The following is a 26,191-nucleotide window of genomic DNA, read 5'->3' as shown; positions in this document are numbered from 1 at the left end:
AGTTCATTTCTGATTTCCCGTCGCGTGATTTCCCTCCCCCCCTCCTTGCGCCGTACATCCCGGGAGGGGCCGCGCAGACTGACCAAAGCGGCGGCGGGGGATCGGAGGCCTCCCCACCGCCGCCGCAGCCGCCTGGCATCGGCGCCGCCGTCAACGGCAGCGCCGGCGCCGCCGTCAACGGCGGATCCACCGCCGCTGGCGGAGGCGGCCTGACGCCGCTGTCCAACGGCGGCATTCCGTACGGCACTCTGTTTTTCCGGGCTCAGGGTCGCGGCCCCAATCTTCTAGTTGCCTTTGACGGCTCATTTGCTCGTCCACTGTTGTACCGCGAAAACGCCAGCGGCGCGGAGCCCACATTGCTGACGGAGCAGGAGGCGGCGGCGGAGGGACCGCCCGAGAACCTGAAGTGCCTAGGTGTGTATGTATGTATGTATGTATGTATGTATGTATGTATGTATGTTCGAATATCCTGAGCCGTCGACAGGAACTGGAGCGCACTGGTGATTTGCTTGTGGGCTTTGAATGGCAGCGTTTTGTTTACGAACATCGTCGACACTATTCTGTATGTGTGTGCGTGTGTATGTACGTCGTGGCGGATGGGGAGGAGGGGATGGGGGCTGTGGGGGTTCGGAGTGGAACGGGATCCAAACGGCTGCTACTGCTGCTGACAGGTTTTGCTCGACAAGACGGTTCCGGAGCAGCGGCGGGCATGCGGCTGGCGTCACTGGCAGAAGTGATGGCGCATTTCCGTACAGTGCTAGACCCGTCGTCGCCTGCGTACGGCAAGCCGGCGGCGGCAACTGTGTACGTCATCATCACCTGCGACAAGTCGCGGGGCTGGATGTCGTACGAGGTACGTTGTGTGGCGTGCAAAACACACACACACTCTACCGATGTACGGCACACGCTCTGTGATTTACTGATGTACGCGTCGTCACTCTACCCGCCCTCGCGTCCAATCCATTCCTCGAGAAAACGTGCGTGTTTGTGATTCTGTCGTACAAAAAACTGTCGTACATGCACCTACTCAGATTTTTTCTCTCTTTTTTGATTGTTCTTCCTTTTTTCTTCTTCAGATTGACAGCAACGGTAATGTCTGTCCCAAAGTAATGTACGAAGGCGAGGGCGGAGCTCTCTTGTCGACGACCCCTGCACAGTTTGAGGCGTCCGTGGCACAGAGCAGTGCAAAGAAGTGGCGACATAGCTTTAAAGCAGCAGGTTGGTTGGTTGTAACGGTTGTACCGGCTGTAACGGGTGTAACGGTTTCTGGTGTCGTTGTTCTGATGGTGATGATGGTGATGGTAGTGGTTGGTTTTCAACTCGAGTGCGCGCTGTTGATATTTTAAGTTGGGGTGGCGGGTGTTTGCGTGCGTACGGTATGTACGGGTAACAAAGGGTTAGAAGTGTACGGAAGAAACGTCTCTCGGGGTAGGCGCGAAGCGTGTGATGAAAGGGATTGCGCTAAAGTAGGGGGGAGAGATAGAGAGGCGCGAAGCTGCTCGATCTATATATTTTTTTGTGGCACGAGTCACCACTTTAGAGCTATTAGATTTATTGTTGTTAATGGTTTGCAACCGAAGTGGTGGCCGGAAGAATAGTTTAAATGATGTAAAATATATAATCCTTAACTTGCCTCTTTTCCTACTTGCCCCTGCCCCCGTTTTTCCCTCCATACCTACCTACCCACCTCCCTTATCCACCTGCTTGCCCTCAGGCGGCTTCCTCAAAATGGGCCCCCGCCAAGGCGGCATCATGCCGCCCGCTACGGTGCTCGACGTGCTCAACTGCGTCAAGGACCTCCTGGGGGTCAGCCCCGCCATCGCACTGCCCTCAGACAAGCCGCTCACGCAACAGCAGCGGCGAGCCGCGGCCGCGGCGGCGGCGGCAGCAGGCGGCGGCAGCCGCAGCGGCACCCCCGGCGCTAACGGCGCCAACGGCGGACCCCAAAGTGTTAAGCAGGAGAGCCGTCGGGAACGGGAGAGGGAGCGGGCAGAGAAAGAGCAGCAGGCAGCGGACGGGACGGGACACGGACAGGGGGCGGCGACGGCGGCGGCGGCGGCGGCAAGTCCGCAAGACCACAATAGACAGGCAGCGCTGACGCTGATTCATGCGTTGGGTCTGGGGACAATGGCGCGGCCGGCGGAGGTGGTAGCCGCCGCTGGGCTTGGGGACGCCGCCGGCAAGCTGCAAGCCAATGGCGGCGGTACAATAGGGGCAGGTCGTACGGGGTCCTTGACAATACGGCTTCCAAGGGCAGCGGCGGCGGCGGCAGCCACCCGCGGCGGCAGCACGGCGAACGGCACTCGCGGTGGCGGCGCGCTGGCGGCGTTACCAGTGGGTTCCCAACCCGCCGCCGCTGCTGGCGGCGTGGGGCCCGCAGCACCTGCAACGGCCGTGTCCCCCGCCGGCAACGGCAACGGCACCATCTCGGATGCGCAGCTTCAGAGCGCCGCAGCGCTTGCGTCAACTCTCGTACATCACCTAGCGCTGCCGCTAGCCCCGGACGTCAGCGCTCTGGGCCTTACGGGGCCAGGGTTGACGGCGGCGGAGGCACAGGCCATCCAACTTGTGTGTACGAGCGTCAAAGGCCCGGAGTTAGCAATCGCCGTCAGGGGTATCATGGACTCGTTGGGAGGCAGGCCGACGGCACCGACGGCGATAGCGACGCCGGCGGCGGCGGCGCTGGCGCTCATGGCGCTGCCGCCCGGGGCTTTGGCGGCACCGTTGCCTAGCACCGCCGTCACTGCTGCTGTCCCACACAGTACGACAGGTTCCGCTGCGCCGGCGTTGGCTATCCATGCAGCGGCGGTACCGGCGGGCATCACTCTGGCAGTAGAGCCGACGGCGGCGGCGGCGGCCGCCGCCGCGGCGGACATGGGCTTGCTGCCGGCGGACGGCACGGCCACGCCGACGGCAACACAGCAAGTAGAGACATCGTCAACGCCAGCGGGTTATGTCACAAAGGAGCGTGCACCGATGGCGGCGGCGGCGGCCCCTGGGAACACGCAAGAGCCGACGGCAGTGGCGCGGGAGGCTGTTGCCCCTGGCGCTGCCGATGACGCCGCAGCGGAAGGGCCAACGTCGGGGCCTCCCGCCGGCGTCGACGTCGACGTCGACATGGACGATGGAAAGCCTGCAACGTCACCACTCGACGGCGACGGCATCGTTGCCATGCAGACGGCATAACTGCGACTAGTCTGCTCTCTACCACCATCTCCTTTTCTTGCTGCTACTGCTACTGATGCTGTTGTTGTTATCGCGACTGCGGTACTGTGTGTTGGAGTTCCGTACGGCTGTAGCAGCCCTTGTCTGCGGCCTGCCGCCTCCAGGAGTAGGCGGGTGGGTGGTACGACACCAGACGGAAGGAGATCGGTGCAGCAAGCTACTGCTGCTACTGCTATTATTGCTACTGCTAGTGTTGACGGCGGCGGTGTGGATGTGCAAGTGCGAGTACGGCTGCGGCGGAGGCGATGTGATGTGATGTGGGGCGACACACGACATTAGTCGCGGCGGCTTGTTGCCGCTAGAACGCAAATTCTTAGAGAGGACACATTCGAGAAGAGAAGAAAAACCCTTGGTGTATGCATGTATGCATGCATGCATGCATGCATGTATGTGTGTTTTGGGTCATCCGTGCCCATATTTGGCCATGTGGTGGTTTGTGGTGCTCGTGTGCGTGTGTACCGTGTGCATGCGTGTTTGCGCATGTATGTATGTATGTATGATGTGTGAAACAGGGGGGTGTATCTTCGCCCGTGGCAGCTACCCTGCGAAACCCTGCCTTCCCCGGTATTTCGGGGCACCCTCATCCAGTCACCCTAGTCAACTTCTCAGTGGATCGCTCAGGTTCCGCACCCACCACCAGCATCCAACGGAATCTGCCGGGTCGACAGCGGCCCAACTCCATTCCTGGTCGGCTCGCAGGTTAACTTTATCCCAGGTCACCACCGTCCATCAACTAGGGGCGCAATACCTTCCACCATCGGAAGGACTTATGACCCTAATGGGTATCGATCCCGGGATCTCCCGGGGGCAACGGTCGCGCCTTACCAGTAGTGCCAAACCCTAGTGTATGTATGTATGTATGTGTCTCAGGGGAGGCTACCTGGCCAGCAGTAAGCACCAGAACTATTACTGTTGTTGCTACTGCTACTGTTACCGCTGCTAGGTTTCTGAGTTAAGATCTGTGGGGTTTTGGGGGAGGCGGGGCGAGAGGGGGTGTAGGAAGCGGTGCAGGTTCTTAGCAGGAGGAGGAGGAGGAGGAGGAAAACACGGCACGGTACGGCACCGGAATACTCTTCGGAGGGTTGGGTGGGAGGTTAACAGGGTATGTATGTGTGCATGTGGGGGTTGTGTGTATCTGTGTGTGTGTGTGTGTTTTAATGATCTTCGGAGCCGCGATGAGGGAAATGCCGAGTATGGTGGAATAGCTTTTTGTCCGACGCAAGCTCCGTAGTCCTCCTAAGTCCATCACCAGCCCACCCACCCACAGTGTTAGACTGTTCCCATAGAGAGAACCGTAGTCGTCCCTTTTAATTTTACAGTAGTCCCGTAGAAACAAGCGGCGGAGGCGCTGTAGTGCTCTATGTGTGTATGTATGTGCGTGCATGAATAGATGCACTCAGTCAGCATGGTGACGGCAGTACACTACCTGCCTGTACGGTATTGAACAGTACAGCTGCAGATTACAAATCGTTGACGTGTCAGGGCGGTGCGCGGCGTCTTGTGGTGGCGGTGGTGCTGGTGGTGGTGTATGACGCACGCTCCTTCCTTTTTCTCTCACCCTCTCTCCCTCCCGCTCTTGCTCTCTTTGTGTCGTAATGATGACTCTTCCGTGATGCCACTTCTTCAGTGCCAGCGCCTCGGAAAATGGAAAAGAAGCCGTGTCGTGCCCGTGTACACCTCGTTCGTCTCCATATTAGTGTGTGTTGTGTGTGTGAGAGAGAGAGAGAGAGTGCTGTCGTGCGTGTGTGTGTGTGTTGGGGTGGAGAGTAACTGTATCTGTGTCAAACTATCCCGTTTTTGCCGCGTCGTACTATACCGTACGGTTCTGTGCTGCACCGTACCGTACTATGCCGCGCTGTAATATGCTGTGGAGGATGGCTCTAAAAGGATAAAAGGGAGAGGGTGTCTCAGTTCTTGAAAAGAGAACATACATTTTCAATGCCCCCTCCTCCTCACCGCGGGCTTAGGTAAGGCCCAAGGGAGCCAAGGCAACACCTGCTCGCACCCGGGGGCGGTGTTTGGCAGCCCGTGTTTGGGGGAAGACGCCCCCTCCTCATCCTCTCTTTCCCTTCCTCCCTTACGACACAACGTTGCGAATGTATCGCCAAAAAGACATACAACAATGCTTGTTCGTGTGAGACATGAAAAGTAGAGGGGTGTGAGCGGTCGCTCGGGGAAAAAGGGGGCCCTCACGCTGACGGTGTGGGGGGGGAGGACGACGGGTGCTGACGTGGCGGATATGCATGTGGCATTCCGTTGCGAGAGGCATACGTAGTACTCGGCGGGGACGTCTGGGGAGAGGGAGGGTGTATGATGTGGAGTTTCGGAGAGCGTGGGGAATGGAAAGCAGGATTGTGGGAGATGTATGTTGTATTTACCGTGACCCACCATCGCGCGCAAGCCTTGCAAGAAGCCGTCTTCCCTGAGCCTACCAGAGAGGCCTAATCCGCGAAATTTCATACCTTTTCTCGCCTTTTGGCTCAGATCATGGGTAGTATCTGTTCTTATTAGCTTAATCGCTAATATGGTCCTCATTGAGGGACCTGCGATTAACTTGATATTTCTCGGGGGCTTGTCATGGTGCGCTTGCGCATTCGACTTGCCAGCATGGTTGCGGCCTTACACTACCGCTGCAGCCGTGCACCCGCCCAATTCTTGTTCCAGATTGTCAAACTGTTGTAAGAGCCGATCGAATTCGTAACCGAGACGGCTTTTGCGGCGTCGCACTACCCAGCATCAACATTGTCTCTTTGAAGATTAATACTATATTTGACCAGCGTTACCTGCGGCGACCCTAACCGATACTGCCCGAGGCTCCGACCGGACGATTTCCCCAAGTATCATGATGATCTTCATGGCTTTTACTGATTTTACTTTTGTTATTTTGGTGATTAAGATTTTCGCTTGATTGATTGCACTGTGGAGAATACCGTCGCGGCGTGGGTCGTGTGTGAGCTCTCTTGCTTTTTGTTTGGCATAACCATATTACTTCTAAAGATTTGACAAATGGAACATTTTGTTCGCATCCTGCGGGATTGGAAGGCCTTTTGGAAAGAAGCTTCTGATGCTACGGCAGGCTACCGCTTTATGCCATCTTTCCATGGCAAAGCCATGCTTTAACCGTGAGATAACATCATTCTATTCCTCACTATGGGTCCTCTCTCTGTTGTCACTGGGGCAAACCGAGGCATTGGATTTTCAGTAAGCCTGCGTCATTCTGCCACCGCTGCGTCATTCTCAGCCGGATCCGGGAGCTCTAATTGAATTTTTATATTTCTGTTCATGTGTAGCTGTGCGCCAAGCTTAAGTCAAAAGGCTACGATGTTGTAGCCTCATGCCGTAAACCAAGCGCGGAGCTCCAGGCATTGGGCGTGCAAATTGTTGAAGGTTTGTATAAAGGGGCGCAAAATCAACTGCACAAACCAGCTCTCATTGAACCAGTCTCCTGGACTGGCGATACATTAACCACCAATCGAAGTTTTTCAGCCAGTGGAAAGAGGCCCACAGTGTTTTTCCTTTAAACGTTTTCATTGTTAGCAATCACATTCAACTACGCGGTCTGCTCACATCTCTTCATAATACTGTATTCACTATCCCACCCGCTCAACATCCCAACGCCGGCGCCGCGCCATTCTCATCTTGTCTTCCCGCCACTTACTTCCTCAAACCCCCCTCCCCCTCCACTGCCGCCACCACCGCCATAGGCGTGGATGTGGGCCGCGATGGCGGCTGCGCCCCGCTGACCGCCACCTTGCGCGGTCGCCAGGTGGACCTGTTGGTTTGCAATGCCGGCGTACTGATGGAGGACTCCATCACAGATCTGGACCTCAACAACATTCGGGAGCAGGTGTGTCTGTATGTATGTCATGTGTGGTCGCGTCTGGCCAGTGGGAGGGCAGTGGTATCCGGCGCTCAGGGACGACCAGGGAGGAGCCACGACATGCCTCGACCCTCAAGAGTCGTGCGGTCCTTGTTCGCCTCTTCCAGCTCAGGTGCTGTCCAACTGGCCTTTCCCGCGACACGGCCCCGTCGGCCGTTCCATACTCCTGCTTTGCTTGTGTGTGTGCGCGCTTTTTTTTGTGTGCGTTTTTTTTTGTGTGTGTGCTTATATATATGTGATGTGTGTGTATTGCCAGCCCTGCCTGTCTGCCTGTCCTCATTCGCCTGCCTGTTATCTTCCCAGCTGCCTCCGGCGGCCTCTGTTTGGCTGTCCGGCTACTTCTAAGTGATACCCCACCACCACCACCACCACCACCACCACTGCACCTCAAACGTAGTACACACAAATACACGTGAGCCCTCCCACTCCCTTACGCAGTTTGAGGTCAACTCGTTAGGCCCCCTGCGCACTTACCTGGCGGTCAGGGAAAGCCTGGGACCTGGAGCGAAGGTGAGGGTGAGGGTCAGTGTGAGAGAGTGAGACGGGTGGCTGGGGCTAAGGGTTAGGGGGGTCTGCTGCCCTGAGCAGGAGATGCCGGCCGTGTGTAAACACACTCCCTCACACACGCGTATGTATGTATGATGTTGTTGTTACAGGGTGGTATAGCTTCACCAGCGGCCCCCTTTCCCTTGGAGGCAGTTCCCTGCTCTCCCCTGCGAGAGGGGCACCCCAATCCATTCACCCCATCCGACTTCAGATTGTATTCGTTGGGTTCAGCAACTCACCACCAGCATCCAACCAAATCTAGCGGATCTACGGCGCCTCAACTTAGTTCCTGGTCAGCTCGCAAGTTGATATAATCACGTTCTACACCGTCCACAAGATGGGGGCCCACCCCCCAAATCAACACCCCTCACACACCCGAGGGGTCGGCAGGCGGATTTGAACCCGGAATGTCCGGGAGTAGAAGTCAGGCCTTAACTTCTGCCAGCCACCTGCCTATGTATGTATGTATGTATACCACATGCACATGCCCACGCAGACAGAGCGACACATCGCAGCCTACCACCACTATTACTATTACTGGCTTTTACGTTTTGGTGTGAAAAGCTCGACGGATTGTTTTCTTCCATCTATGTATTACGTACATGCCGCAAATCCCTTCTCCGACTCCACCTACATCAAGGAGTGTACTCATGCTCATAGCCGACCACTGCTACTGTTGCAATTGCTGTTGTTGCTGTTCCTGCTGCTACTGTTGTTGCTGCTGCTACTATTGCTGATGGGGTGTTACATTGTGTGGGCAAAGCTCGTCCTGAGGAAGGACGATGAGCACCGCGGGAGTGGCCTGACCGGACCGGGGGGGGGCCGAAACACAGCACAGGGACCGGCGCGCGGCTCCACAATCGGCTGCTCCTCCGCGCGCGCCCCACTCCCCTACTCAGCCAGCCGGGGCACTCTCCCAGCCCCTGGCTAGGCCCTATAGCGGCGCAGAAGTCTGCGAAGCGTTCTAAGCGGGATCATACCACCTCCCTCCGTGAACCCTAAACAGGCTATCTGCTGCCATTGCTATTGCTATTGCTGCTGTTGATGCTGTTGATGCTGTTGATGCTGTTATTTCTGACAACTCCACACAGCAGTCATATTACAGCCTTACAAAGCAGGCATGATACATACATACATACATACGGGCAAACTGTCCATAACCACAACGGGTTACCCATTACCATTTCATATTGAAACACCCAACAAAACAAATCACCCAACAACGCCAATTCAGGTCGCCATCATCACCTCCCGGATGGGCTCCATTGCGGACAACGGCAGTGGTGGAGATGTGAGTTTGGGTGGGCCCCTGCTACTGGCCCTGTTGTCCGTTAGTCCGTTAATCCCTTCGTAATCCAGCAGTAGCAGTGGCAGCAATTGAAGCTGGGACCCGGGGGGGCCTGGTGGTCTCGTTGGAGTTGGGTTTCGGTCGGGTTCATGTAGTAGTCATCACGGCCATGTGCATAAACGGCCATTTACACAGCGGCTGCCTGGGGGCCCTAATCTTGCACTGCGTTTTAGTGCAGCAGCACACCCGCACATCCCTTAGTGGGTACGAGTGTCCCCGACCCCAAGTACCCAAACCCCCGGGGATACAGACAGGGACAGACAGACATTCAAACAGACAGGCAGACAGATGGACAGACACGCAGACTGACAGACAGATATACTTGTAAGTGCACGGCATCATGAGAGCCGCACAGGGGGTATGAGAATGTGTGAGTCGATGCCGCCCTCCCGGATGTTTTGCTTTGCTTACTTGGCCGTGTATGTGTATGTATGTATGTGTATGTATGTATGTGTATATATGTATGTGTATGTATGTATGTATGTGTATGTTTGTGTGTAGAGACGTCGCGGTGGTGCGCTATCCCTAGGGGTCCGCCCGGACACCCGGTCCTCGGTAGGGCGGTGGTGATGGTGATGGTGGGTGCAACCACCCGCCCTTCATGGATAGGCCCTTGATTAGAATTTCAGTGCCCAAATAGCCAAACCAATAGCTGAGGGAGCTAACGCTGTCTGGACGCTGAGAGGGTGCATGAGAGCGATAGTATGTTTTGGGCGTGATGGAATTGAAGGCTGCACAAGCCTTTTGCTGATAATGGCATAAAGAGAATTTCCCAAAATGATTGATGATTAGCACCAGAACTATATTATAAGGTTTTCCGTCTTGAGGTAATTTATCTATTCCAATGCACATGTCCACATGCACATGCAAGTCGGATTTAAAAGCTTGGCGTTTGTACGGAAAGCTGACGAGGCCATTATAACTGCCCTGCGCTACGGTAAGACTTCCGTGTGTATGTGGTACACTGTGCATATTATTTGCCGTACAGTATGGCTATCGGATGAGCAAGGCCGCAGTGAATATGTTGGGCATGAACCTGGCCGTCGACTTGAAGAGTGCTGGCGTGGCGGTAAGAGACGAAGGAGTGAGGGGAGGAGGGGAGGGAGGGAGGGAGGAGGGGTTTTGTACGGCCTATCGATCAGGAAGAGGGTCCGCGCAGGCTGGCGCGCAGACAGACAGACAGACTGACTGACGGATTTAGGAACCAGCAAATCAGTCCTTAAACAGCTCCAGACATCTGAAGTAATGAAACAATGCCGCATCGTCTTATTGTGCCGGAGGGCTTCAAACATTTTGGTTTGCGTGTTAGCGCCCACACAACCAAGCGCCCACGGTAACAATCCCCCCCCCCACACACACATACACGCAGGAAAAGCACAAAGTCATTAATAATCCTCCGCTGCCTCCCGCTTGTTTTGGTCTGCTTCCTCCCCCCCCTCCCAACCCTGAAGGTGGGCATCCTCCACCCTGGCTTTGTGGCCACTGACATGACCAAGAAATATCATGGTGAGCTTTTTATTCCCGATTCGTAATACGGGCCCCAAGGTGCTAAATAGTGTGTCGGTTTGTGTGTTTGTGTGGAGCTTGGTCGTACATGGAAAACCCCCTCGCATGTCGTACTCGCTCACAGTGAAGTGCACGATGTGCACGACAGTTCAGCCAGCACCTCGATGGGGGGCCCCGGCCTGGAGGGGATGGAGGAGGGGCGTCGGGTAACACACACCGCCACCAACACCAACACCACACACGCTCCAACTTGTCCTTTTCTCTATCACTCTTCCTGCTAAAACCTGCCGTACATCTTGCACCATGCCGTACTGTGACTTACCATGTGATTATGTCCTTTCTTCACGCTTATTTTATGTTTTTATTATGTATTTATTTATGTAATGGTATGTTTTCCTCCTCAGGCATGGACGGTGTTATCGATCCTGAGCAAAGCGCTGCGGACCTGGTGGATATCATCGAGCACCGTTTGTCGTTGGAGACCTCGGGAACTTTCTGGCACCGCAACGGCAGTGTGTTGCCCTGGTAGCGGGTGTAGTAGTAGCTGTGGTGTAGTAGCAGGGGGATATGCAGTAGCTGGTAGGGAGACGTGGAAGCAGCAGAAGCAGCAGCAACAAGCAGGGGGGGGAGGGAGGAGGCGGCGGCGGCGGAGGAGGAGGACGGTGACGGCGGTGATGCATCGTGATGTTCATCTGCGGATCTGCGGGCGGGTCCCACGCGGGCGTGCGGGGGGAGTTACCTAGGGGGCGGGGTGGGTGGGTGGGTGGGTATGATGGTCGCTGTAGGAGAGGGCTAGGTGTTGGAAAAGTGTTTCCCTAACCCTGGCTTGAGTTTGAAGAGGCGGAAGAGATGGTGACGTAGTAGACGTATCGCGTTGCCTGGCAGGTGGCGCAGAGGCGCTGCCGCTGCCGCGGGTTGGGAGTTGGAGGAGGTGGAGGAGGAGGAGGAGGCCTGGTGTGATGTGGGGGCGAGGAAAGCTCAACAGCGATATGAGGACCAAAAGGTCGTCGAACCGCAGAGACATGTAATTTAAAGTGACTGAGTTGCCACCTTGTTGAGCCCACTCCCCCTCGTGAGGGGGGAGAGGAACACCTAAGGCCGGTCCTAAGGCCTCCGAGGGGGCGAGGTAGGCCTGTGTTTGAGCAAGAGCGTGAGGGTATTTTGTGTCCTGTGCCGTACAGTCAAGGCGTCAGCAGCTCAAGAGGCGCCCACATGGAGAGGACTATGCGTTATTAACGACTGCTTTGGCGCCGTATTTGGTGGATACGTTTACTTGGGACTCGTGTAACCCGGGGGCTCTAGAGGGAGGTATTCTTTAAGCAGCCCCTCGCACAAATGTGTCCGGTCGTACTTCGCGAATAAAGTGTTCGTACATCGTCCCAAAAAAGCCAGGAGCGAATTTTGCCGCGCAGATGCGCGCGTGCGATTCACAAAATGCGCCTGTACAAGTGTATATAAATTTTCTTGGCGGATGAGGACCACGTGCGCCAGCGCGTTGCGCAAGTGGGCATGTTGGCCATAGCCGCACGCGGCATGCATGCTGGACTATTGCCTGGATGCTTTGCAGTAACTGAAAGCACCCAATGCCAACGTCCTAGCTTGCAACTCTGGGCTCGTGAAACTGCCGCGGAAGATGAAGCGCTGGCGAAGAGGCAGTTGTATGCAGCACCTTGTTCAGAGTAAAGTCAAATTACAAAGTTGCGCAAAGTATAACATACATAAACTTCATTAAACATAAGAACAGATAAGACGTTTAGAGCCTTGTCGGTGACATGGACGCCGCTGTTGGCTTGGAACAGCTATTTGCTGTGCATAGGGACGTGCCCGCGTTAGCCGTGTTGCAACAGCTCAGGATGGATTTCAGCCAGCAACAGCCTCGAGAGCTGCTGCACAACCACCGGGAATGTCTTCAGTTGGGCACGTGTAGTTTTGGTCGGCGGGGTCGAGCATCGTACGCATTGCGCACAGAAACCAAGGTCCAGCGTTCTGTAACATCGCCAACATATCCGGTACGCGGTGGCAGGCTTGCCGAGCACGAAATGAAGGGGGGGTCGCATCTCACCATTCAACTAAGCATGCATGTGCTCGGTTGAATGCTCGGTAGCGTGCGAGTTTACCCCTATCAGGATGTTTGTTTGCATATCCCCCCAAGCGAGAGGGCTTGCACCTATGCTGATGTTCGTTCCAAGAAGTGAACTGAGGACTGATGCTACGGTGAAAGATTTGCACGTAAACTCGCCCGTGCAATAAAACGCCCTGTAACTCGCTTACGCTAATCCCACATTCCAATATGCCACTGCACTTTCCTCTCCAACCTGGCCACATTCTCTTCCTCGCAAACGTACTTGGGCACCTTACAATCCAACACCATACTTGCTTTGGAAACGCGGGCAGCTGCTTCACAAGGACCCCCCTATTTTGACGTCACAGGCTGTGTCCCCATGTGAAGCTGTACGACTTGACCATTTAAAAGTTGATCTGCTTTGCAAACAGGTAATGTAAAAGTGCATGCAACTATGTCGGATCGCTGTTTTGCAGCTGCTCATGCAGTATGGCCTCAAGTATGGTCCATGCGTGATTCGAGTGTGAAGTGAAAAGCATTATGTGCTGGAAGGGCATGCCTTATAGTCCTGTGAGTTGCTGATGTTCACTCCAGTTTCTTGATGAAGCAAGTTGATGAAAGCAAGGTCGTGGCGTCGTCTTCCGTACAATCGCAACGCTTTTTCCCCTTTCGGTGAAGTGTCATCAATGAAGCACTGCTGTGTAAGGGTTTTAAGTAGAACACTTGATCACCCAAATGATGGCTCTTGCATTGCAGTCTCGGCTAAGCTCGTGCCGCTTGGCGGCCGTGAAGGTGCGAAATGCACAGTCGTGCTCTACGGACGTTTCCTTTCTGCGTTTCGAGCATTTCTTTATCATAAAACTATCACGTCTCATTACACCATTTCACTTCCAAATACAAAACTTCTTGATGATCCTTGATCTCGTTCCGGTGGTCTTTGCGATGACGCACGCAGGCGCATCGGGCTCCTGCGCGCCTCCTCGCCACACGCGTCCGCGCCTCAGGCAGGTCTCATGCCGAGCCCTCTTCTGAATCCGAAATGCACCATGAAGTTGGCCGTCGGGAGCTGCTGATCGCGGCTGCCGCAACTCTGCCTGCAATGTCCTCAATGTCTGCCTTCCCCGCCGTGGCAGCCGAAGCCGGGGACCTGAACGAGAGCGCCAGCGGCCTGAAGTGGAAGGATGTTCAGGAGGGAACCGGGCCGTCGCCAGTTAAGGGCGCTGTCATCAAGTAAGTGTGAGCGACAGAGCGTGAACGGGTGCGCGTTGGGAGAGTTGGGAGTTGCTTTGTGTTGCGCGTCTGCCGGTGCGAAAAAGCAAGAGAGGGACAGAGAGATGCTTTGCGTATTTTGTACATGCGCATGATGTGGTACGTGTAGTTCTTCATGTTTGGAAACGTTGGTTAACATCTGCGCGTTGCTGCTACCGCTGCATAACGCCCCACCAAGGTGTCATTACACCGGCCGCCTCACCAACGGTACCGTATTCGATTCGTCGTACAATCGTCGCCAACCGCTGTCCTTCACGGTACGTTTTGACTTTGTGTGTGTGTGTTTGTGTGTGTGTGTTTCGATCACGGCACGGCTTGCGCATGTCGTACAATTATGAGCTATTGTGACGTGTCGCAGACTCAATCGCCTTCCCTTCCCTTCTGACCCCGCGGACGGGGGCACATGATCGCCTTGTCCCCTCCCACTTGCCTCATAAGGCCCTCACTTGCCTCATAACCTGGAGGGATTTTGGCCTCATCTGGGTCATGTCGATCAACATCGTCATAATAGACATATCGCACATGCAACCACCATCATGCGACGTCTCGTCCTCCTTGCAATTCTGTGATATTGGAAGTAGAGTGGTAGTAGGGTGCAAAGAAGTGTGTTGGGACCTGCGCGGGTTCGGGTTCTCGGTACGGCAGACGGTTAGAAACTGTTAAAATGTCACGCCTCGTTAGTACTGGGGAGCGTGCAAAATCCAGATCCGTAATCATCATCATCATCCGGGAAACCCCTTCCTCCCACACATACATACATACATACATACATACATACATACATATTTTAAGGGTTTGGCACTACTGGTAAGGCGCGACCATTGCCCCCGAGAGATCCCGGGATCGATACCCGTTAGGGTCAAAACTCCTTCCGATGGTGGAAGGCATTGCGCACCTAGTTGATGGACGGTGGTGACCTGGGATAAAGTTAACCCGCGAGCCGACCAGGAATGGAGTTGGGCCGCTGTCGACCCGGCAGATTCCGTTGGATGCTGGTGGTGGGTGCGGAACCTGAGCGATCCACTGAGAAGTTGACTAGGGTGACTGGATGAGGGTGCCCCGAAATACCGGGGAAGGCAGGGTTTCGCAGGGTAGCTGCCACGGGCGAAGATACACCCCACTGTTTCACACATCGTATATACATGGAAATCCCTAATAATGGTCGAGGTCTTAACTTCTTGACCACCTTCGTTTGTCATGTCGGTTTCTACATCGGCGTCAATGTCCATTTGCGAACTATTTCTGCAAGCTACTATTCCTGCGGACTATTTTCTAGAACACGCACCCTCCAGTCCGCCTGTTGCCCTACTCGCACTTCACCGCCTAACAAAAAAACTCTGTTGTTGTACAGATTGGCGTTGGCCAGGTCATCAAGGGCTGGGACATGGGCATCTTGGGCGCCGAGGTACGAGGTTTTGACAGTTGGACAGTTGGTTGGGAGGGGCCTGTTTCCGCCGCCGCGCTATCAGGCGTACAACGGGCGCTATCTATCTGACCGCCCGGCCGCATGCGACCGATCTTAGTTAGGCCGTGCGGCCATATGGGAGCCCTGAGCCATATAGCGTTCCGTTCCGAGAAGCCCAGCTCAATGCGTGTTCCGTTTTCTCTTCCACAAGAACTATGCAGACACTGCACGCCTTCTGATGCCTATATTCTGACAAACCCTTGTTAGCGGCGTCGAGATGGCAACAAATCTGTTACAGCATGTCTATTGGATTTACTGAATGGATCTGATCCGCCCGTCATTTCTCTCCGCTCCCTGTTTCTCGCGCCTTGACTCCAAGGACATTCCGGCGATGAAGGAGGGCGGCAAGCGCCTTCTGGTCATCCCCCCTGACCTGGGATATGGGTAGGTGCTCGAGTGTGTGTGTGTTAAGGATACACTGGGGAGGACTTAGCACCCGCAGGACGGGAGGGCCGGGGTTCCCTTACACGCAAATAAGGCCTGTCACAGCAGATTATGGAGTGTCTCGTGTCCCAAAGTCTCCTACGTGTGTGTTTCGCCTCCTAATGAGCAGAGTCCTCTGTGTGTGTTCGTGTGTGTGTGTTCGTGTGTGTGTGTGTAAGTGTAAGTGTGTAAGTGTAAGTGCGTAAGTGTGTGTGTGTGTGTGTGTGTGTGATGCCTTGGTATGGCAACTGTGTGCATGTTGTGCTCTGCCGTATGCAGGGCTCGCGGGGCTGGCGGTGTGATCCCACCCAATGCAACACTCGAGTTCGATGTGGAGCTGCTGCCGCGCAAGTAGGTGGTGGAGAGAAGCGACGCACGACACAGATGCGCTCGCGCGATGCGGCGCCATGCAAGATATCGGAAGGCGCGAAGGGCCGAGGGCGCGGACGACGCTTGGTACTTGGGGGAATTCGCCGCAGAAATTTGCCATTTTGCCTGTGCACAGTGCCCAAGAAAAGGTTTACTTTGTGGAATGCATCCACGCAGCTTTTTCATTTTCATTTTTTTGGTTGTAAACTGGTACTGGGTACTCAGCAGGACGGCCGCAGTCACCGATCAGTCGCCAGCAGGCACTTGTAAATTTGCATCTCTTCACATTCGTCTATTCTTTAACAGTGCTGCCTTAAGTAACCGCATGTGGCTGATGTCTATGGTTGCGGTCCGAGTTCCAGCGCTGCACGGCCGCCGTCCAAAAGGTCCATTTCACTGTGTTCTCAAAATGAAGAATCACCTGGTTATAGCACAGCTACACCAGGCCAGCTCCCAGCCACGCCAAGTGGAACAAGTGTGTGCGAACGGTTGTAGAACGCGGTCAGGATTGCGGTGGAGGATCGTCGGGCACAGATACGGATGGGAAAGAGTAGGACAGAAATGTGGAACCCCTAGCAGAATAAGGAGGGCGGAGGGTCGAGAGGATGGCGGCAAACATGGAAGGGTCGATGCCAACCCACCAAGGATGACGGTGGCGGAGGGTAGGGGATGCAGTCACCAGGGTGCGGGATGTGTGGCTCGAGAGTAGAAAATCGGGTGTGTATAGGATGGATCGAACCGGCAACCGATGCGTGCCCTCCAGGGTTACTAAAGATTTTTTTTGTGCCATAGAATTGGGTTTAGTTTAATAATTATCGAAATTAATTATTATTCGTTATATTTCAATAAACCGTTAATTTTATAAAAAAATGTTATTTGTATTTGTACTTCGAGGATGGGGCACCGCTCTGCACCCCTCCGGTGTGTGAGGGGCCCCTATTTGGGAGGTAAAGCGAACAACTCCCAACTGGAATCGCTCAACAATGAGCCACGGCCGAAAGCACGATTACACACATTCTACCCTAACAAAGTGAGGAAAGCCGCATCTGTTCCACTCAAAGGTCTCTTTCCTTGCATGTCAACTAGTCCATGCCAATCGCGTACGGAGCGAGCCAAGTACCAATCCTTCACAAATCCCCGCCTTTAGTACGTAATGGTAAGTACTTCTGCACTGTAGAGCTCATGGCCTTCCAGAATCAAAAGAAACAACCGAGCGGCGCGGAGTGCTGTTCGTCCTAAGCTCGTCTACCCAAGCCAAAGACCTCGCCTTGGAGGTCCGGGAATTCCTTGGAAGAGTTGGACACTGTGTGCGGCTGTCCGTACTGGTGCTACCATATCCTTTACATTACCTTACCTTTGCCAGGCAATGTTCCAACGCCATCCACCATCCATCCCAAGCCCCCATGCAGCCGTCAACCCCCTGCTGCCGGACAGGGCCGTCCCACATGGGGCCGTTCCACATCTGCCTCCACCCGCCCGTTTCCCTCTACCGCCCTCCCTTTGTCGTGCTTCTGACTGCACTGACAATCTTGAAGAACAGCTTGCCCTATCTGTTAATCCATTTATAGGGGCCCCCCTCCTGACGTTGCGGTCCGTGCCGAAACTCGCCGACACACAGAGCTCAAATCCAGCAGCTGCAACCCAAAATCCCAGCCGCGCCCATAAACGCGCACACACATTCGGCATCTACTAATGGAAGCGTTGGCAACCATATTACATTCAGAACCCTGCCCATGGAGACCCCACTGTCTCATCTCGAGGTGGTGATCGTGGTGGTGATTGTGTGCGGTCGGTCAGGTGGGGAGCTGGGGGTGCTGCCATTGGTGGTTACATCTGTACACTCCAGTGTTCGTGCTGCTGCGGTGGTATTGCTGCTGTTAGGTATAAGTTGGGCGGCATTTATCTTGTAGGATATAAAAAAGTGGTGCTGGTGCCTGACACAGGATGTCACATCCGGAAGCTATTTATGGAGACCGCACTGCTGGTGGCCTCCCCGCCCGCCAGCGCCTGCACCTCCTGCTCCAAAGAGCTGACCCGACCCTCCACCTGGCCCAATGCCTGGAAAGGAAGGGGGGAAGTTGAAGGAGGAGTAGAGAGGGAACGATCTCAGCCTCAGCTCCAGCCGCACGACCGGGACGCGGGATCGATGAAGCTTTCAAGACCAACAAACAAAAACGTGTTTCGGAACTCCGACGTGAAGCCTAAAAAGATCGAGTAGGAGCAGGAAAATGTGTGCCTGACAGGTACATAGCCAGCGACATAGGAAACCTCAGATACCATTTTGCTTGAATCATCGGGGCCTCTACTGCGACACAGTGACTAGCGACTTGGTCCCACGGTATAGCAGGACACCCGGTATATATATATGTATATATATGTATATATGTATATATATACATATATATATATACATATGTATACACATGGGATACCGATAATAATCGGATATCGACGGCCCGACCGCCTATTTGACCACTCTCGGGTAATAGATACGTTGGCCCGTTTACCTAAAAAATAATGCCCCCACACTCATACAGACGCACATACTGGCAAAAGCGTGCATCGCCTGCCACACACATGCGCACGTACCAATAGCTGGTTGTTGAGGATGCGGACCACTGCACCCAGGGCCGACGAGGGGTCGCCAGACGCCGCCCCGCTGAGCTCGTTAACATCCGCCACCACACCGCCAAGGTCCTCACCCAGCCGCACCAGCGCCGTAGACAGCGCCTGAGGAGGACAGCAGCGGCATGAACATACAACATCTCGTATTAGGGTGTTTGCAGGTACGGGGAAAGCACCCACGACCATGTAACAACAACAACAATAATATCTAAACGTCAGGAACAGCATAACCGGTCGCAGAGGACAATGGCGAGTGTTAGGTAGGCATGCTGGTTGGCGGGGTGCGGGGTGCACAGGGTAGGGAGATGGAAGAACTGCCGGCTCAGACACATCATCAGCACTCAGTAGGCGTGTAGGGTGTGTGTGCCGGGGATGTGCCGGACCTCAAGGAATCGCGAGAGGTCGTGTAAACCTAGTTGGAAAGCGGTCCCAGGGATGGGCATTGCACATGCACATGCACCTACACATGCACCTACACATGCACATGCACCTACACATGCACCTACACCTACACATGCACAGGCACCTACACATACACATGCACCTACACCTACACATGCACACACGCACCTACACATGCACAGGCACCTACACATACACACACGCACCTCAGCCCGTGCGTACAGGCGGTCCCGCTCCGCCGCGTCTCCGTCCAGCAGCACCCGCTCCGCCAGACACATGCGCTCCGCTTCCGCCTCAATGCTGCTCAGCGCGTCGTGGACTTCCTGCGGGACGACAACGTCAAACAACATCGTGCGGGTGGTGCGGAGTGGAGCAGGAGACTTTTGGCAAAAAAAGAGTCCTAAGGCGGGGACGGGTTTCCTCTCGCACTAGCCCCCGAGCCACCACTTCACCAGTTCACCACCACCATCATTCATCCATGCATACATCCAACCATTTTCATACTCCTTACACACCTTATGGTGGGTCTCCAGCATTGTGAGCTTCCTGTCGAGTGCATCTTGCCCGGCAGCCACCTGGGGAAGGGAAACACGGCGCAGGATCCCGTGTAAGAGGAGGAGGGAAACGAGGGAAACGGAGCGCACACAGCTTTTTTAACGATGATAACAGCGGCCATTTCACCGTAGACAGTCATTCGTTGCTGTCTTGGACAGCGAAGTAAAGGGGACAGAAGACCAGCTCTCACCGCTCGACTCGCTCCCTTGCAGCGCAATGGTGTAGAATGGTGTAGAATGGTGTAGAATGGTGTGGTGTGATGTGCAATTGGGTCGTGCCGAATGAGGTGAGGTGCCAAACGAGATGGTGACGTACTTGTCCCCAAGTGTGTTGCAGAGAGCGCACCCGTGGCCGCCTCCAGCTGCCCAACCATAAAATATAGCCCTCACCCTCCAAACTGTCCCGAGGTTCGTTTTCCCAGTGTTCAATTTCATCAACGCCAATGTTACGTACCACTCCCAGCTCCTCTTCCACCCCCAGCAAACAGGAGCGGTTGTGCAGGATGGTGCGATCCCAGGCGGACAGGGAAGCTGCACGCGCGGGAAGGGAAAGGAAACGTGGATGGGGGGGGGTTAAAAACATGGGGGGATGAATCGGGGGATCGAAAGTCGAAGAGTTCCAGAGCTGGCCACGTCGCCGCGATTTGACCACTTCCCAAGTCACTACTGGTTGGTAGCTTCTTACAATTTTACTCCTGATGCAGTATGTACATCTGTATATTAATCCTGCGGCGTATGTACATCTGTATATTAATCATGCGGGGTATGTATATCCGTCCCTCTCTATCCCTGGTATCAGCTTCACCCGCCTCTGTGGTTCGTCGTCCTTCTTCCTACGCCACCTCATCAAACCCGTCTTACCCGCGTGCTTGTTAAACGCCGCCACCTGCTCCTCCAGCTCCGCATTCCACTCGTTGATGATCTCCTCAATGTTCTTGCCCTTCAGTGACACCGGCAACTGTAAGAGGCAGCGCATCACGGGAAAAAAAGGGAGGAAGATGGGCACAGCCGTGTGTTGAGTTACATGTTGCAGCAGGTGCTTTGTCTGCAGCAAACATGCAAAGACGGTACCAACTGCCGATATCAAAAACGCTGTGGTTATGCTTCGGTTTTTTTAGGTGCATGGCTCCCACGCATCAGGCTTGGATGCCTATCCATCCAAACCCATGGAAGCCTGCTTGGCAATCCAAGTCCAAATTGCGTGAAACAAACATGTACGTGTCCAAAGAAGACACCCTTCCACAACACTGCAACACAGGGCGTGTGCCAGTAACGCAATGCAACACGGCTTGGGTCACAACAAATGCACAAGGGCGCAGGGACCGCAGGAGTGAAAGCGGATGCAGTAAAGCTGTGAACGCGACAGTGGGTAGACTCCATTTTGGCTGGAGAGCAACACGCAGGGGATGCAGTGAGGGGCGTATCGGCATTGTCCGGCGGCAGCAGGCCGCTCCCGCTGAGATCTGGGACTGCTCGTGTACCCACCAGGGGTTGAGTGGCTGCGGACGCTGGTGCAGCAGCGGCGGCGGCGCCTGCTGGCACAAGCGCGCCTGCGGTGCCTGCGGGCGCAGTGCCAGCGGCCGACGCCGCGGCAGTCCCGGCGGCGGGTGCAGTCGCGCCTGCGGATGATAAGGACAGCAACCCACGCAAGCAGGCGGGCGATGTCAATCAGCGCGAGAGCATGGCGCGGTGGCTTCCTTTCCATGTGACGGTGGTCGATGTGTGCCACCCGGCTGTGTGCCAGCGGCCGCGATAGAGGCTGTGCGTGGCACCTCTGTGCGTACGTCCACCCCAGGTTCCCGTCCACATGCATTTCACAATCGGCCGCTAGCGCCTGCAGACGGAACTGGAAGGATTGACGTGCAAAAAGGCAAAAACACAATGTGCACCCTCCGCCCAGGTCCTCCCCACCTTGACCCCATACCCTAGCCCCCACCCCAGTTCCAACAGGCTTTAACGGCTGGGTTTTGGTCGTGTCGCCGTTGTCCGGCCTTGGCCCCATTACTCCATCACCCCGCTTTCACCCATAAGGCCCAAGTCCGCTTCGGTCCGGTCCCCCGCGCCTCCCGCCCCTCTCCACAAATCACCCATGCCACCTACCTGCTGCCGACGGGAAGGCAAAGGCGGCCGAGCTGGCCGGCGCAGATGCGGCCGCGGTGCCGGCGGCAGCAGGTGCGGTCCCCGCCGCAGCCGATCCGAAGGAGAAGGCAGCTGCGGAGGATGCCGCAGCTGCTGGTGCTGCTGACCCAGGTGCACCTGCACACGCGCGCGGAATCATGAGAAGACATGACATCACCGGCCTCAGGACTCCGACCCAAATCGCCAAATGCGCACTGCCCGAGTGGGAGCCCTAGGGTCGCGTACAGGGCGTGCTGCGTGAGGGTGCCTAGGTCCACCATACAGTATCCCCACTACAACAAATGCCTAGGCCTTTAGAGCTCATGCCCCCGCCTTCGTGCCTTCTCATGTAGGCAACAACATATGCCGGCACTCCCCAACCGCGCACCTGCTGCCGTTTGTCCTGCTGCGGTGCTGGTAGCCGCCGGCGCCGTGGAGGTGGTCGTGGGAGCAGTCCCGAACAATCCGGACGCAGCTGAACTCGCCGCCGCCGGTGCGAGAGAGAAGCCTATTATACAAGTTACAAGTTCCGCACACAAGTGCGGGTGTGTCCGTAAAAGCCGGGGGGGGGGGCAATGGACGTTGTATTGGTATTGATGCGGTACGCGGGAGGTCATCATTTTTTTTGGCACACAGCACGGAGATCACAAGTAGCGTTCGCGGTTCAGGTGGTGATGTCAGATTTCTGGGACCGCCCGCATTCGCGCAGGGTCGCATCTGCATCATCCCGTTGCAGAGCTTGAGGATGGGTGAGAACTTATCGAGCCACAGTCGCCACACCCCGCAACTGCTGGCCGTGATATCATAAAACAACTTATGAGCTGTGTTTTGAGGCGTCGGAATATTGGTTCACAGCTGCACGCTGTGATGTAGCGCTACCCTTCGGCCCCCCCCCCTGGCATTTACCCCCTCCCCAGCAATAAGCGCGTCTGTCCTGTCCTGCCCTCGCGCAATAACCCAACCCGGCAAAGCGACGGTACGACCTGTTAACGGCTGCGATAGGTAGGCCCCGGCGGTTCGCTGATCAGTCACCTAGTTCCTTCCGATGATGCGCCGGCCAACAGGTATCATATTGCAAGGCCTGTGCGCGCGCATGGCACGTGAGAGCAATCTAACGAGCAAACTACTCCCTGCAAAGGATTGCAATCTCAGCGAGAGCCCGACTAGACTCTCACCTGATGCAGCCGCAGAGCTAGCACCGGCTGCCGGCGCCGCCGCGCCTCCGAAGCTGAACGCAGGTGCCGACGAAGCCGCCCCCGCCGGCGGCGCTGTACCCGCCAAGCCACCACCCAGAGCGCCAAAGGCAGCGGCGGAGGTCGCGGGGGGCCCCGCTGCCGCTCCCCCAGACAGCGACGCACCCGTGCTGGCACCAGTTGCGGCTCCGCCCCCGAAGCTGAAACCAGTTGCTGCGCCAGCGGCAGGCGCGGGGCCGGCAGCCGGTGCACTAGCCGCAGCCGCCGCCGGCGCGGGTGCAGTTCCGCCGAAGGAAAAGCCGCCTGCCGCCGGCGCTGCTGCAGGGGCCGGAGCCGGCGCTGCGGTGCTCCCGAAGACACCGCCACCACTGCCGCCAGCTGGCGCCGCACCGAAGAGGCCGCCGCTGGCTGCTGGGGCGGTTGGCGCAGCAGCAGCAACAGCGGGAGTGGGGACTGCGCCGAACAGGCCGCCTCCGGCGGCGGGGACGGAAGCTGTAGTTGCTGGTGCTGTGCTACCAAAGGAGAAGCCTGGCGTGCTGGCGGTTGCTTGCGCTGCCGCCGGTGCAGAGGCTCCGAACAGACCGCCTCCGCCGGCTGCCGGGATAGGCGAGCAGATGCGGGAAGGTGCATAGAAGCACACGCCAAGAGGAAGGGAAACGGGTTCACGTGGGTCGTTATCACAGCCCCGTCGATATGCCTTGTGTTTCCCATGGTCCCTTGTGGTTTGCCCGGCGGAACAAAAACAAACAGCATTTTGAAGTCAATCCGTGTGACGCCCGTAAGTAGTCACATTACGAAGACGTGTTGGACTTGTTCCATGTTGTCCCACCCCAATCCGCAGTCCACAAAACTGTAAAAACAAGCTAGGCTGGATGTCCTGCGCTACACCAAGCCCCGGAAACACGTTAGTTTTCTGCCACTGCACCTGCAGATGAGGCACCAGGCGCAGTACCGAAAGGAAAGCCGGTGGCAGCAGGCCCAGATGTGGCCGCCGCCGGTGCCGCTGTGCTGCCGAACAAAGACGCCCCCGTTGCTGCATCAACGGGAAGGGCGAAAGAGACAAACGCGTCGACACTTCGAAAAAAGCATGCACAACACGCGCACTATGGTGCACACATGACTCTTTTACGTGGTTGAGACTGACAATACGGTTACGGTACAGATCCTAAGCCACCGGGAACCGCATTTCCTGAGGGTTCGATTTACCCCTCTGGACAAGTGCTCGTCGTCCATAACAGCAACAGCAAAGCTACACTACAAAACACACAACGCTAGCGTGCCCCGGCACCCGGTAGGTTCATTAACCCAGCTGGCTGCTGGCTTGGGCGCTCCATCAGCAGCACCACTGTCCAATGTCGAATAAGTGAACAGCCGCCGAGCCACCTAGCTCCTTCCATCCGGATTCCAACTAATCCCCCTCTCCAAACACAGAGGACTAACCCCCCTCCCAGTGATTTATCCATATGGCATTTGATTGGCCCCTGTGCCGTCCAACGTACCGGCAGGCGGCTGGCTGAAGCTAAGCCCAGTGCTTGGTGCCCCAAAGGCAGGGGCTGAGGTGGCTGCACCAAACGCGGTTGCGGAAGCTGGAGCGCCAAAAGCTGACGCCGAAGTGGCGGCTGGCGCACCGATGGCCGGTGCAGAGGCAGCTGCCGGCGTGCCAAAGGCCGCCGTGGGCGCAGCCGCCGGGGCGCCAAACACGGAGGGGGTCGCTGGGGTTGCCGACCCGAATGCGGACGTGGTGCTCCCGAATGCGAAGGACGGTGCAGAGGCTGCGGCGGGTGCGCCGAAAGCTGGTGTGGAAGCTATTACATGGAGCAAATGGACACATACGGAATGCGTAACTTCAATTGCTTCCCGAGGTGTGTATGCATACCCGAAACAGGGACATAGAATTAGGAGGTCAAAGCGAGCGAAGTGTGGTGTATGCCATTTCAACATGCGATGGCAAGAAGACCCCAAACTCCGTGCCGAAGGGTTATTATCACCAGATTGAGCGTGGGGTTTTGCGAGGAGCTAGGCCAAGCACCATCGAACGGTAAGGAGCATCTGTTTCGCACCTGGCGCTCCGAAGGCGGGGGCACTTGTGGCAGCTGTGGGCCCAAGGGCAGGCGAAGCGAGAGTGCGGACTTACTAAAGTAAGCTTGTTTGGCAGGCTTGGAGTTAGCGGGGGATAACTTCTAATCTTTACTTAACAGCCCAGGACAAGTCATGATTGCAGCTGCTGTCCATATTGAGCAAAATGCAGTTTTGGCGGGTGCAACTACCTGACACATTTTCCATCGCGCACTACCAGGGCCGGCAGCGAGTATCATAAGACTATTCGCCCCAACAGCACATCAATTTACAACTTCATACCTCCAAAAGCGGGGGCACTGGCCGCAGCCGCCCCGAAGTTGAAGCCTCCGCCTGCGCTCAGTCCGACAATATAGATACCACTACCTTAAGGGAGATGACAAAGCAGCCATAGCCAAATGCAAACCTACCGAAGCCTGTGGCCATCTTAGCGGAGACTCGAGATAGATACTTATTTAAACTGTACTAAGTTGCCATGAAATGTCCACTGTATAGATTTCAATATATGTTGTGTAGCCTGTCGAGATTTGCAAAGCATGTCGCACCGGGGCGGCAGGGTGTGTACAGCACGGCATAACAGGGAAGTAACTCGTGCTCCTCGGCCACCAATAGTACAAAAATTACATCTTTGAACGCGGTCATATCTAACGTGTATTATGTAGTTCAACGCATAGCTGGGAACTGCTCATCCTCTGCAGATATTCAAACTTTTTACTAGCAGCTAAGCGGGAAACAATTTGAGGGCAGTCTGCAAACGCTAGTGACATTGTAAAAGAGATAATAGTCGTATAACCTGGTGCCCCGACTGCTAGCACGGCCGCGCAACCCGCGAGCGCCTACTCGCGGCGCTATGTTTGCGCCGGTCAATACGTCGAACAGCCTCTTTCCAAGTTTTGGACCTCCGCCACCACCGCCTCCTCCACCGCGAAGAGCGAGTTTGGATATGCGGGACGCCTCCTCCAACGTAAGAGCTTTCGCTGACCAGCGATGCGACAGGGGTCTAGAGCATGGTACCAAGCCTTGGCTGCTGCTGCCAAGCGCAACCTGCCAATGACAAAAACAAATACGTATTTGTATTGCAGGATACATTTGCCGCTCAGTCGGGACCCGGGCGCCATCAAGACCAGAGA

At 55.8% G+C, this 26,191-nt stretch overlaps 4 protein-coding genes across 4 annotated transcripts in view; 3 read left to right on the top strand and 1 right to left on the bottom strand.

The window, feature by feature from the left end:
- Positions 1–3,186, top strand: part of VOLCADRAFT_93497 (uncharacterized protein) — a gene marked incomplete at both ends in the record, with an annotated part of 4,370 nt that extends 1,184 nt beyond the window's left edge. Inside the window, 4 exons of the mRNA XM_002952799.1 lie at positions 78–414; positions 672–853; positions 1,077–1,218; positions 1,715–3,186. Coding sequence (XP_002952845.1) covers positions 78–414; positions 672–853; positions 1,077–1,218; positions 1,715–3,186 — 2,133 coding nt within the window. The remainder of the gene's footprint in view (positions 1–77; positions 415–671; positions 854–1,076; positions 1,219–1,714) is intronic.
- Positions 3,187–6,375: 3,189 nt separating this feature from the next.
- On the top strand, positions 6,376–11,034 carry VOLCADRAFT_93496 (uncharacterized protein; the record flags this gene model as incomplete). Its single annotated transcript, XM_002952798.1, has 9 exons — positions 6,376–6,426; positions 6,516–6,612; positions 6,930–7,072; positions 7,503–7,517; positions 7,550–7,615; positions 8,886–8,942; positions 9,988–10,068; positions 10,451–10,505; positions 10,910–11,034. 9 exons carry the CDS (start codon positions 6,376–6,378, stop codon positions 11,032–11,034), a joined length of 690 nt encoding a protein of 229 aa, XP_002952844.1.
- A 2,073-nt stretch (positions 11,035–13,107) lies between these two features.
- On the top strand, positions 13,108–16,378 carry VOLCADRAFT_105670 (uncharacterized protein; the record flags this gene model as incomplete). Its single annotated transcript, XM_002952797.1, has 7 exons — positions 13,108–13,137; positions 13,324–13,359; positions 13,523–13,797; positions 14,015–14,093; positions 15,188–15,241; positions 15,621–15,685; positions 16,004–16,378. 7 exons carry the CDS (start codon positions 13,108–13,110, stop codon positions 16,077–16,079), a joined length of 615 nt encoding a protein of 204 aa, XP_002952843.1. The 3' UTR covers positions 16,080–16,378.
- A 1,529-nt stretch (positions 16,379–17,907) lies between these two features.
- Positions 17,908–25,703, bottom strand: VOLCADRAFT_105669 (uncharacterized protein; the record flags this gene model as incomplete). Its single annotated transcript, XM_002952732.1, has 14 exons — positions 17,908–18,151; positions 18,683–18,823; positions 19,327–19,443; positions 19,636–19,695; positions 20,129–20,205; positions 20,536–20,632; positions 21,160–21,293; positions 21,775–21,930; positions 22,181–22,300; positions 22,968–23,396; positions 23,911–24,018; positions 24,485–24,757; positions 25,046–25,078; positions 25,607–25,703. The coding sequence occupies 14 exons, from the start codon at positions 25,701–25,703 to the stop codon at positions 18,041–18,043; spliced, it is 1,953 nt and encodes a 650-aa protein (XP_002952778.1). The 3' UTR covers positions 17,908–18,040.
- Positions 25,704–26,191: the final 488 nt, after the last annotated feature.

This window comes from Volvox carteri, assembly GCF_000143455.1.
Source record: "Volvox carteri f. nagariensis unplaced genomic scaffold VOLCAscaffold_32, whole genome shotgun sequence".
NCBI lineage: Eukaryota > Viridiplantae > Chlorophyta > Chlorophyceae > Chlamydomonadales > Volvocaceae > Volvox > Volvox carteri.
This window is presented reverse-complemented; position numbering and strand designations above follow the sequence as displayed.